The sequence below is a fragment of the Anarrhichthys ocellatus genome, unplaced genomic scaffold, assembly GCF_004355925.1.
Source record: "Anarrhichthys ocellatus isolate YVR2014 unplaced genomic scaffold, GSC_Weel_1.0 scaffold1, whole genome shotgun sequence".
Lineage (NCBI taxonomy): Eukaryota > Metazoa > Chordata > Actinopteri > Perciformes > Anarhichadidae > Anarrhichthys > Anarrhichthys ocellatus.
Genome location: NW_022280031.1, coordinates 12537142 through 12551008, shown reverse-complemented (window position 1 = coordinate 12551008; position 13867 = coordinate 12537142). Strand labels below are relative to the sequence as shown.

Below are 13867 nucleotides of genomic sequence, written 5' to 3'. Positions count from 1 at the left end.
GAGGTCCAGATTCCAGCAGTTCAGCTCTCCGCCAACGGACGTGTCCAGATGGCCTGGAGAGAGAGAGGGCCTTTGACCGAGGGACAAAGAGACACTTGTGAACGACCAAGTCTAACTCTCACAAATGCACAGGCGCACACACACACACACACACACACACACACACACACACACACACATACATACACACAGCTGTGAAGTGTATTGTTCGTCTTAGCTCGGCCGTTTGCTCCTAACATTGATGGAATGTTTGACTGTCCGCCTCTCGCGCCCTTGAGACATGATGTCACTCCAACGAAATGTCTTTTCAAAGAGAAACAGCCTTTTTATGTGATTAGGGCCACACAGTGAAAAGGAGAGAGGGGGCAAGGAGAGAGGAGAGGCACATGAGAGAGAGAAAGGCTATCAAAAGAGAGAGGAAGAGACATAAAAATAAAGATTAAAAAAAAAAAAAGCTAGAACGAGACAGATATGCAGGATATTTTCGTGATAAATTAAAGGCTGGTTTGATGATAGTCATGACAACCCATTAAAGTGGGGCGTAAAGTCTCATTTTGGCCAGCCACAATGATACAGGGGAACGCAGAGGGTGAGCCTGCTGTAAATGTGTCAGAGCGTAAGCACACTATTAGAACTTTACTACGGATTTATTACTGAGAATAATTACTGTAAATGATGGTACAGAGCAATGGTGGAGAGTGGAGGGATGAAGCAGATGGATAGTAAAGAAAGAGAGGGACTAGAGTCAGTTAGACACATTTATGAAAGAGTCTGATACGTACCTTTAAGTATTCCCAAAGTGGAAACTGCACCAGAGAGAACGGGATCTGAAAAACAAGTAGAGTTTTAATCATCAGGATTATCTCAGCTTTCCTTTTTTTTCTGATTTTCTGGAGGTTCAAGTTTCATCTTTAACCTCTAATCTCCTGCTCTTGTCATTCGTGCCACCTTTCTCTGTTTCCTCTTTCTCATCTGACTGCTCCCTTGATCCTTCTCACTGCTGATGATTAATGAATGAGACAGGCTGTGGTCTGGCAGTCCTGAATGGATAGATGGATGGATGGATGGATAGATAGATAGATGGAGCAAACTTGAAAGGAGGAACAGAGGGTGGGGGGCTCTGAAGTGATGGTTGGAGTGCAAGTGTTGCCACAAAACACATAACCGGTTTAGGCAGGAAGTTACAGCGGGAGGAAATCAACGGCAGTGCCAAGGCAACGGGCATATGACACAGTCAGACCACACATACAGAAAAAAACTAAAACACACATGTATACTCTCACTCATTTGAGAGACACACTGCAGACACAGACACACACACACACACACACACACACACACACACACACGTATCCTGTCATCTTAGCGAGACAGGAAGGAAGAGAGAGAGAACAAAAACAAAAACCAAAGAGAGAAATAAATAAAGTGACACTGAGCTGTGTCATCGGTCTTTGATCACAGCAACAAGAGCATCATTCATCCATCTGCACCGCCTCCTCCTCCTCCGACATGTTCCATCAGACTACGTTAGCACGTCGGCAAAAGCTGGAACGATTCAACTCCGACTCGGCCGCAGCACAAAGACAATACACAAACTGTGTTTATGCCTCTTAATGTGCTTATTAAGCATTTAGTGCAGACGAGCTGACCTCATATAAACACTCTGAAGGAGATTAACTTGTATGCCCGTGTGCTGCATCTGCTCTCTGAGAGCTGGACATAAAACTTTAAAGATCTCAGCAATGACTTGGCTATTTTAAAAACAAAAGTAAAGACATAAAGCTGTCCAAACGAGTATTAATTCAGCAGAGCACAGCAAATTATGTTTCTGAAATGATGATGAACAACTGTATTAAAAGTTAAGCCGAAGCTAAGCCTGTCGAGCTCTCCCTTCTAGCACACAGAAGTAAACAAAAGCAGGCTTCTCATTTCTGCATATATGATATCACGCTAAAAGACTAACGCTCAGGCTGAAGCTACATGTTGCAAGCAAAAAGTCAGCATTTTCAGTATCTGACAATATCATGTAATACACGGTAGTTAGGGCTAGTTAGCATAGTTTAGCAATCTAAATGTTACTTGTTCTAACGTAACCATTGAATGGTTTGGATGTTTACTACAGAAACATATACTCGGACAAGAAAGACGGCGGGTCAGATGCTTTAGTGTTTGTACCTCCATTAAACCAAATAAAGAGTAGGAAAGAGCTACTATCGTTACTCTGAATTTAGGCTTCCACACGGGGGACGTTGTGGTCCTGAACGGGTACTTTGCAGAGGCCGATAGAGCAGGTCAACAATCACAGTCTACAAATACTGCATACAGAAACATGAATGATTGATTGTAGTAGTGCCTGATCGGAACGGGCCGATTGCATGACATCCCGTAGTGCCGCTCATCCAAACAACTTCACACTCCACAATGAGCTTCCTTGGGCCCTGAGCAACACAGCCACCATGACGTAGTTGCATCTCCCAGCAATGCAAGAGCATTCGCGCTGCAATGAGTACAGTATACACGTCCTTTAGGTGCAAAAGCACACACGAACATTGACGGAGAGCGAGCTGTGCCAATTAATAGGGGTCCTCTCTCAGTACACTAGCATGTACATAGCGCACTATTAATAAATAACTCCCTCTAATTGATAAAAAGGAGCTCACACTCGACACTGCACTTCCTTGGGTTGTCAGCGATAAGGATCGAATCGAACATTTGATTGTTGCTTGATTGATTGCAGGCTTGGTCCGTGGAGTATTCCGAATCGTTCCACTGGAGATCTGGTCTATCTGCCATACAGAAGCAAATGCTCTCAGTCTGAAAACAGTATCTGATGTAGGTCTTGTGTTTTACCATGTATAGTGAGAATGCCTCCGTTTTCTAACTGTGGTGAGATGAGAGAGCTTTCAAAAAGGAATCAAAGTGCACCTGTCTTTTGTTACCACCCTGATGAATCCTGCTTTTCTTTTTACAGGCCAGGAAGAGAGCGAGACGGCCTGCAGAGAGAGACAGACACTGCAGGGGGATGCTGGAGTTACAGCCACTATTACTAAATGTAAGTAGAACATGTTGTACTTGTATAATTGGAAGTAAATGAATAGAGAACGTTAGTGAACTTGATGTGGAAACTCATTTCATATGTATACATAACCTTTGTAGTACTGGATACTGTTTTTAAACGTTCCATAAAATCTTTGAAAGTAATTTTTCACAATATTTAATAATGTTGTATTATTTTACATCAGCTTGAAATGTAGCTGAGAGAAATAGCCAAAAGAGAAAAACACAAGGACAGATGGAAAGACTGATCCACCAATGATTTATGACTTGGTTTGACACCCCTGGCACACTGAACGTGAGGTGTGTGTGTGTGTGTGTGTCTGTGTGTGTGTGTGTGTGTGTTGCCTGGCAGAAATGGAACATCTGAAAACCACATGTGGACTGATTAAAATTGATAAGCCATTTATAGTTAAGAGACTCACACACTCACTCCAAACACACCGTGTGTTTGGTTATTTGAGCTATTAAATCAAATCTACAGGGAGGAGGACATGGGAGCGAATCACTGTCGTGCTATTTTCTTTCCAGTTCTAATCGCTTTCTACTCATCTCACGTCAACAAGCTCTGAACAACCAATGCAGTACTTTGACCTGATGTTGGTGCAGTGATGGCAGGAGATGACAGACGCAATAAATCTCTCAGCTGAATGAGAAATGGAGTACAAGGTAGAGAAAGAGAAGTGGTGAAGAAAGGGGATTTTTTCCTTTCTTAACCCAGTGCATTACACCGCCGTGAACATCCGAAATCAAGTCTCTCTGTTTTCATTCCAGCTGAGAAATGCGTGCAGTGTGTTACAGGCTGTTGAATGAATTTCACCACAACTACAATCCGTATGTCACCGCTCTGACATGCTCTAAGAACACAAGCAAGATATCTCAAAACAGGGAGCAAGTTTTTGTTTTGTTTTTGTTTATTGAGGTGGGGTAACCTTGGAGACAGACGTGCATCATCATTGCACCTGAAAGACAGAACACTGAGTTCAAGCGATCTTGTTTCATTTAAAACTACAGGGATGGGAAGGTTATGAGCAGAGATGTATGGAAGCCCGGGTCCGCCATCAAAAAAAAAAAAAATCCATTCTGAGAAATCGAAATCATGAGATATAAATAATTTCAACTTTATATCTCATAATTCGTTTTTTTTGTAATATTTAGTTTTTTTGGATTACGGAAATGGGCTTCCATAGAGATGTCCAAAGGACGTTGAAATTACCATTTTCTATAAACTGTGTGGACGTAATGGGCTCATAAGAAGATAAAAGGCAAACCCTCGCACAACATGACAGAAATGCAAAGTAACTCTATAAGCAGCCATTTCAACAACGTCACTGTAATGGTCTAATGCACAGATACAGACTCTGTGGGAACTGAGACGTTTGATTTGTGTCCGACTCCTCAGGGAAAACAGCTAATCTCTCCTCGATATCAGGGATCTGATGTGTGACAGTTATTATTCCTTTGGATTATTGTGCAAGAGCCTTAAGGGGAGACACAAGAACAGGGTAAAAAAATAAAAAGTTGAACAAATACGTATCACCAAGAAAATTCCCCAAATGATTACCTAAATTAAGACAAATAGTTTTTTGTGTTACAAGTTACTTACTTCTCTCTTTGATCAAATTAATTTTGCATCGCCCCAGTGTTTTATAATTATTTTGTTTCTATTATATTCTACACATTGTTTGTCTCATCAAAATGGTGTTTTTTGTTTTTAACAGCTATTGAATAAATTATCTCAGGTGTTTATGACGTGACAGTTATAATTCAATAAGTTGTTTCAACCTGTGAACCTATTGTAAAGATATTCATATTGTGAATTTGATGCCTGGAAAATTGTTTCATGACCTAATTTTTGACAACACAAGCACAGAATGTTTCAATTCAATGTTAGGGTTAAGTACATATCATATATTGTGACATTTAGCAATGACAATATATGCAATTAAATCAATATGAAAGTCCGTAAACAGTGGGCCAGCGAGCTTTCAGCATGCAGGTACACTGCTATCCTGTGCAGCTTGTGACTGAGCGGCTCAGTGTACCGCTTGAGGACACTGAGGGACCACCTGGTTGTAAATGGTTGCAGGTGCTGAACTTGAAATCAAAAGGGGACATTTTCTCTTACACATTGGGCCAGTGGGCGAACCGCATGGTTTTGATATTCTAGAGTTACAAAGAGGTCTGCCACAAGTGTTGAGGGCACATTTAGACCCGAGCTATATGTCACGGTAGACTAGCACACAGCCACGCTAGGCTAGCATGAAGGCAGCCAGGCGGCATAAAATCCACACCGCTTCATGCTGCTAACCGCCGACTCCGTCTCCTCCCCCTGCCTAGTATAAAGCCTCAGCTACCATGGCCTATTCAGCGCCATAAAGCCAAGCCAAACTCGCTACGTATGTGTGTGGATGATGGCCAAACAATTCAGTCCTTATGTTAACAGACGGGACTACACAAATCCCATTAAAAACAATGGATCGCACAATTACGCCGTCAAAATGTTTACTTGCAAGGCATAATAAGGGAGAGCATGTTTTTATCTCCTTTCAGTTGTATCATTTCGCGGACCAAATGTGTAGCCGTTATTCAAACGATCAGTTAGCGGAGGAAATCACTACTCTGAAGGCAGAGCAGCAGTGATGTTTATGTCCATTGAAAACGATTGAGGTTTTCCTCCGCCTGCCAAAACTTTACTAGCTCACTCAACTCCAGCTTGAGCCAATCAGTACATTTCCACGGCCGTGTGAGCGGTAACCGAATCATAACAATAACCAGGCAGAAACACGTTGTTACGGTCTGCGAACATGACCCATCACTGGAAATAAGAAAATCTTGACACAAAAAAAAAACACACACGCAAGTAAACAGAGTCATAAGTAATCATTCCTACAGTGAGGGAATAGAGAGCTTTACAAATACAAAAAAATGTATCGTGGATTCATTCAGCAAAGCTTTAGATAAATCCTTTGTTCAGACAACTGTCTGGTCCTCTGTCTCTAGTGTCTACGCTTTCTGGCCCTTTAATACATCTGGCTGTCTAAACTACTGTGTATCTTCTTCTTCACCCCTCCATCAACCTCTTCTCTCTCTCCGTCTACCAATGCACCTTCTCCACTCTACTGACCACTCACTTCTTCTGATGTGTTGTTGTGTCTTGCGGCATCCCAAAGTAAACCAGTAAGGATCCCAATCGGTCACCTCTTAGGTCAGAGCTACATTCACCATTGTATACTTGTTTTTGATCAAATCATGCCAAAGTATGACTCTGCAACTTGGCCATGAAGTAAAAGAAAAAAACAAAAAACTGTGGTCCAGGAGCTCAGCAGCATCTGCTCCCAAAGCCCACAAACATCTGTGTCATCCAGCTGGCCTCCAGGGACCAGATTCCACTGCTGGGAAACACATGACCAGCTCTCACAAAGACCTGCTATCCTGCATGTGTGTGTCTGCATTTTTGTCCGAATATGTCGGCATGCTTAATCATATTTCCGCTGATGTGTGTGTGTGTGTGTGTGTGTGTGTGTGTGTGTGTCCGAAGAGCAGGAATTTATGTTAGCTGGCTGACACATTTTGTCACTGATCAAAGGTGACAGTGCCACTTGCTGTGACTGTCAGGTACGATATAATAAGAATATGGAGATTGCCTTAGCTGTGTCACTTTGCTGACAGTGCTCCAGTTTGTGTGTGTGTGTGTGTGTGTGTGTGTGTGTCCTTGCCAACTGTATTAGTGCTAACTTTATTAGCATTCAGAGAGGCTTCGGGCTGTCACAGGTCCTTAGGCACTCAACGGAGGGCAGGAAAAACACATGTCAAAATATATTCACATTGAGCCTGATTGCAGGCAAGCCAGTTGGCTGCAATTTGACAAATGACATTTAATAGGTCATACTGCTGCCTCGGCATACTGATGAGCATTTAGAAGGAGCGAGAAAGAGTAAGGAAGACGGATAATAAGATGGGGAGACAAGCAAACAAATGTATAGACGGCCAAACCAACAGATGGGACATTATTCATCGTTTCCAACATCTACCTGCTGCTGAAACATCGTATTGTACCATTGAGATGATATAAAGCTTCGCTTAACATTATCAGCGCACTAGAGACTTTCATAGCACGGCCAAAGAAATACTGAATCATCAGTAAGAGGATAGTATGATGTCACTAACTGGCAAATAAGCAGTAACAGTGCAACGTAAACCATAACCAGGTCAATCATTTGAATTTGAGTCATTTTCACTGTGGTTTATTGCTGATAAACAGTGCATGACTGCCGCTTGACATTATGTTATCGGAATACTCTCCCTGCATACACAGAAGACGGCATTAAAACAGCACAGGGGGCTGCGTTGGTGTGTTGTTTAAGGTACCGGTGAGAAGGTGGCAACAATTTTACAGTACGTTAGAAAGTACGACCGGGAATGTGGCCAAAGCAATGCATTGCAGCAACGGTTCAGCTGTCGTGCTGCCGCCCTCTGCGTTGGATTCGCTCTTCACCAAGAGTGCAGCCGTGCTAGTGACTCTGTGATGTTGTACTTAGGCACAGCAATGCTTTGAGCTAAATGCTAACTGTACTGCGAGTACAGCTGAGGCTGATGAAAATACCAACAGATAAACCAATGCGTGAGACGGATTAAAAGTGCCCGATGGAAAATGAAGGGATCACCAAAGTTTTTACAATTCATTCTCTCAGGAGCATGACCGTCTGTCACCAAATCTATTGGCAATCCATAGAAAAGTTATTGAGACATTTCACTCAAAACCACAAACTACAAAAAACAAACGGCTGCTCGAGGTGCAAGAGGAAAAGTCAGCAGATCATCATGAGCATTCGTCATCTGGGCACCATGGATATCCGTTACTAATTTCATGGCAATCCGTCCAGTAGTTGTGAAGATATTTCAGTCGGGAAATCCATCCATAGAACCGCGGCGTATGCGTCGCTGAAAATGGATTGGGATTGTAACACTGCCGACCATTTACTGTGCCAAGTGAACAAAAGTTTAACATTTTCCAAAAATGGTAAGTTTGTTGAAATTGTTTTGCAATTCTTTACGTGATGCTGTAAAGCATGTCACTTTTCACAACAATAGTTTATGCTCAACGACATTGTTTACCGTCATTACAGATTTTACTGCTGTATTATAAAATCCCAGACAGAGAACAGTATTCAGAAAACCACGACTCACGCTTATAACTCAAGTCAAGAAACTTGTGGAGCAATCATGAACCCCAAAAAACGTACGCACTTGCAACACATTCTGCTCTGTTCTTGCCACCAGATGTGGAGCAAATGAGCAAAGGAGCAGATGATTCATGAGCCAGAGGAGTCTGCTGGATCCTGTTAGTATACGATACTGAATGGCCATTCCAAATCCATGTGGCAAAACCTCCTACAGCCGTGGATTTGGAGTTTACCAAATGTACCATTTCAAATGAGACCATGTGTACTCTCTCAAATTCAATTTATATGCAAAATGAAATCAACAATGGCTCCTTTGAAATGTTGAAGTAGTCATTTTAAGACACGGTGAGTCACTGAAGAGTTCAGGTTGAAATTACAGCATCACTGTTAAGTTTGTCCCTGTTGTTCTTCAGGGCCTTTTACTGCAGCAGCTTCTCCACTGCATCGCAATCCATCAGTCTCAACATTTCTCCTGGACGCTGACAATTCTTTTTGTATTAGTAATGCAAACCCTGTAGACCTGAACTCTGTCTGCACAAGTGCCCAAGGATGTCCTCGGACAATCAGACAAAGAATAAATGAGATTACATTTATATTGGAGAGGAGAGGGGAGGGAAGGGGAGCTGAGATTTTAAGAGAAAGCAGATGGGAGTCAGATGGGGAAACGATCAACAGCAGCCTTATTCAAAGTGAGGAATCACTACGGGCCATGTGACGACCAAAAGACACACACGTACACACGGGGAAAACTTTTTTATTTTTTTTTTATTTTACAGACTGGCCAGGTGGAGCAAAGCCTCGAGTCTAAGCCCACATTTATTACCTACTAATGCAACAGGGCTGTAAGCTGGATTCACTTGCCAAAGTCATACTGAAAAAACATTCAGACACACCCACATTCCATCAGCCGTGTGTCACTAAAGTATGAAGAGGAACCGACTGCGGTGACGCGCTGATAACAAACAGACAGAGATCACATTTGAATTTGTTGAAAGCTGCTAAAGTAAATAATCATGGCAGTGAGTGATCAGGGGTGCTGGACACCTCTGTGTGTGTCACAGCAGCCAGACCTGTTTGTCTGTCAGTTAAAGGACAACCTTCATGTATACAAGGAGACAGAACACGCACACAAGAGCACAGCAAGCAGAAATGCAAGAACAAGCATGATAAACACGCCAGAGAAAGCACGAGCATAGATATATATATATATATATATATATATATATGGTAATTATTTTGATATCAACATATGGCAAATTTAAAAACTGCTATTTTTCAATAATAATATCCATATTTGTTGATTTTCTTGAAGACCTTACATATATTATAAAATTCCACAAAAGCAAAGATTATACAAACAATTATGTCATAATTACATTATTGAATCTGCCTTTATTGTACAGTATTTGTCTATTTACATCTCTCCTTTACTGTTTTTACTTAATTACATGTATATGTTTTGTTTGTACCTTCCATTCACATGTTTGTTATGGAAAATTTTATTTTGGTCAATAAAGTGTTGACCCCCCCCAAAAAAAACTAATTTAGTTAGTTGTTAACCAAAACTTCCTCTGAATCAGAATTTGGACAAATAATATTTTGATATGATTTTATCATCGTTGAGTCATCAAACAATAGATAAGCTTCAAAACACAACTGTGAATTAGGCTGCATTAATAACCTAACTTTAATTACACATGGGGCTGTTAATTATCTCCCAATTATGGGCAGCTCGATGTTATTTTTCTTAACACTTGACAGTCGTGCGTGCACATATGAGCTAATGTCACACCTAGTTACTGCAGTGACAGCACACGTTACACCGGCTGTGACGCTGCAAAAACCCTAGCTAAACATAGGAGCACGGGGGGAATTAGTGTGTACAGTCCAGTAAGAGGGACACACAGAGAGAGTGTAAGTGTGTGTGTGTGTGTGTGTGCGGCACCTAAGTACACCTCAGGGACAGAGGGGTTCAGGGCCTTTTAAATAAATAAACAAACACATAAATAAAGTCAATCGATAGAGGGAGCCTGATCCGGCACTCCGGGCCTGTGTTTGGCCTCTCACTTCATAGGAGAGGCCTGGGGGAGAGAGGGGGGAAAGGGGGAAACTGAGAGCGCCAGAGAGAAAGAGAGAGAAAGAGAGAAAGAGAGAAAGAGAGAGAGAGAGAGAGAGAGAGAGAGAGGAGGTTGGATTACTTCTCTCTTGGTGGTTGTATAGTGCTGGTTAGTGGAAGCCAAGGCCTGCTCTCCCTTTAACAGAAAGCAGGCCCTGATACGCTGTCTCAGTTCATGTGCACACACACACACACACACACACACACAAATCAGATGGCTATCTAAACCTAAACCTGCAACACATACAAAGCAGAACTCCCCCTGTGCTCAGTGCAGTTCCTCAAAACCTAAATTTGTCACAGATTAGAGAGCGTTGGCCACGCAGTTGCGAGCGCCCCGCAGCACGAGCGCGTGTCCCTTTAAGGCCCTATACCGTGGAACTATGAGGAGTGTTCTGCTTTAAGCGACTAGCGATCACTCATCCCAACCCTTCCAGCTCCCCGGCGCTGTAAAAACTAGAACGGGAGTGAGTGCACTTGCTGAAGAATTCCATCTGACAGTTTTGAATGCCAAGGGCAGCGCGGAGAGTGTGTGTGTATGTTTGAACAAGCCAAACTAGGGAGAGGTTTGAGCGGCGGCTCGTCTCCCGTGAGGAAAGAAAAAAAGGAAAATCGCACCTGGCCCTCCGTTCCCATAAGCCGCCGCAGCCCGGCGAATGTCGGCACAGGGCAGTAATATTCCCGACAAATTAAGACTTGTTCTGAGGAGGGGGAGAGAGAGGGAGCAGAGGAAAAGAGGGAGGAGAGGTGGTGGTGGTGGTGAAACAGTGTGCTGGCAAAGATTCAAGAGAGCAATTCCATCGACATGAGAGAAATGCTTCCCCGAAACGCCGAATAATATTTACGTTGTGCAAGTGATTCTTTTTCTTCCTCCCACCTGTGTGCAGCTTGTTGATTCAAAATGGACGCCTGATACAGCAGAACAGGCAAACGCACGGCAGGGGAAAAGCACAAGCTTCCTCATCAACAGACACCTGATGCTTCCGTTTTTTTTCCACAGCCTTTAAAAGCAAGCTGATAACGCAACACTGTAGGGAAGCAGGGGCATTCTCGTGGGATGTAAAATGTAAACTGCTGAACACGATTATTGGGACTGAATACTAAAAACATCCTCACGGTTTGTGTTTGTACAAAGGGGGAAACATGCTGTGTTTAATATATCATTTACTGGTGATACTTTGTTTTGTTTGTTTTCTTAAAAAACAGGACAGTTTGGGTCTGTCACAGCTACTGACAGATGACATCAGTGGCAGAGTGCACGCCAGCCAATGAATGGTGGTGTGGTGCGACACAGAATGCCCCGAGGGGGTCGGCCAATTAGCTGCTGACAGGAAGAGAGATGTATGGCTGCCTGAGGATCTGGCTGAGACCATTAGTGAGACGTGGGAGAAAAGCACTGAGAGAAAATGTGCTGGTGCTGAGCATGGGAGAGGTTGAAGGTGCAGCGTTAGCCTACAGCTGCTTGAGGCTACCGAGCTGTGTCGTGGAAGCCACTGCTGGCCGACAGACGCAAAAAGGGATTCTGACTTTTTAAAAGATAAAGAATGTAAGAGACGACCAGTATGAACACTTGAGTGTGTCACCAAACACGTTTCTATACGGCCAACCATGTGAAAGAAGGTCGTTGCTTGAGCGTATATAGCTGCTAACATGTTAGCATAAATGAGCTGCTAATGTCAGTTGGTCTGGCCCTACCCAGTCACACAAAAATGTAAATAAAGTTTAGTTGTTCTGCATTTTACCAGCACATGCCAAATTGTGGTTGTTTTGTCAAGCGAAACATTTGAATGATAATTATGGTTTACTGGAAATGGGCACCCTCGTGCCAGTGCAGCATTTGCAATGAATGCTGGGAGTTTTATGAACGGTTAAAAGCAGCCAAAAGTTGGCCTTAAGCACAAAGCATTGGATGTTTTCTTTCCAGCAATACATTTGAAAAGTATTCGTGTCCATAAATACAGTTAACATTCAAGCCCGTTAAATAGCCTCAATAATGACGTGAGAGTTTTCCTTTAAAGGAAAGAGCCTAAAACAGTGTAAAGCGGGCAGGAAGGTCCAGAATAAGGCTGCTTGCTTTGATATCTCCAGCATGGCGCACACACACACACACACACACACACACACACACACAGACGATGCTTTCTGGGAGCAGTGCCCACAGCAATAAAACATAATAAGACCGGAGTCCTTTCAGCCAACCAATCGCTGCCTGTAGGCCAACTGAAATGTTTCTCACTGACAGAAACACATCTTATCAGCTGGGGATCAGATAAGAACAGCAGCAGCACAGCTGGAAATAACAAAATCTCCATTCTGAGGGAAGTGTGTATACTGGCAGTGACGCAGTCACTTTGAAAACGCTCACACACACACACACACACACACACACACACACACACCCAGATAGATGAGTAAGTCAAACAAAACCATGCATGGACCTGATCAATCCGTCGCAGGCCTCGACAGAAGGCTGCACAACACAACACTGAGCTGCACCATCATTGATGAATATATAAACACTAGCCCTTTATGGGTAAGACATCTGAAATGCCTTTTTGTTATCCAGCTTGTCATCGAGTCACTGATTTTTTTTTTCCATTACAGAAAGTAACACAGCCCTTGCTCCAATATTTAATCTTTAGTCTCCTTAAATATATATATTTATTTTGGTTGATAGAATTGCTCTTTTCTTTGTTTCGATTGAAGTGAAATCCGTCCTCTGGGGACCTTTAATTAATATCTGAAGCAAAAAACATTATCGACCTCAAAACCAAAGCGGTCGACCTCATGGTGACGCTAGATGGAAAGTCAGAGGATCAACGCGGTCAGTTAGGGTTCATCCTCCGGGGAACATGGACGTCTGTACATATTCTATGCCAGTCGATAGTTGTTGAAATATTTCCGTGTGGGCCAACTGATCGTTTCCATTCCTCGAGCCCAGCCACTGGGGATAATGAGCATAGATGTGCTGGAGAGAAGAAGTTAACTCAACAATGGTCTTTTACGAGAAGAATTTGTTGCAGGCCATCTCGTGGTCGGCACCAAACTCACAAAAAAAAAAACTCTCTCTTTAATCTGGCATTGGTTTGAATTACTATTGTGGTACATCGAGCACGAACATTAAACCATGTAATCCCCTTGGCTCAAATAAACAGCAGCTCCAGCTTGGACTGCCGTGAATGTAGATGAGTGTTAATTATGAATCGGTTTGAACTCCTCACCTCTGCCGGGGTTTAGTGAGGTGAACGCTCGTGGTGCGAGTGACACTTTATATTTATTCTTTCCCCCGTTAGACATTAAGCAGTGACATCACAGCGTGACCCCCTTGACATTCAGGTGGTTTGTTCCAGATGCGTTTGGGTCGTAAGCACTGCTGCTATCACGATGATGAAACTGAGGAAAAGGGGGGCAGGCATGGCTGGATGGGGGGGGGGGGGAGCGCTGCTTCTGGAGAGCCTCATGTGACTGTCTGGGGAAAAAGGGCACTTACCCAACAGAAAACCTCGCAAAC

General features: G+C 43.0%; 1 protein-coding gene across 3 annotated transcripts in view; it reads right to left on the bottom strand.

Moving 5' to 3' along the window:
- slc25a26 (solute carrier family 25 member 26) overlaps nucleotides 1-13867 on the bottom strand; it is a 45510-nt gene that overhangs the window by 16473 nt on the left and 15170 nt on the right. For all 3 annotated transcript variants that reach the window (XM_031841640.1, XM_031841573.1, XM_031841500.1), the window contains exon 6: nucleotides 783-827. In XM_031841640.1, coding sequence (XP_031697500.1) covers nucleotides 783-827 — 45 coding nt within the window. The remainder of the gene's footprint in view (nucleotides 1-782; nucleotides 828-13867) is intronic.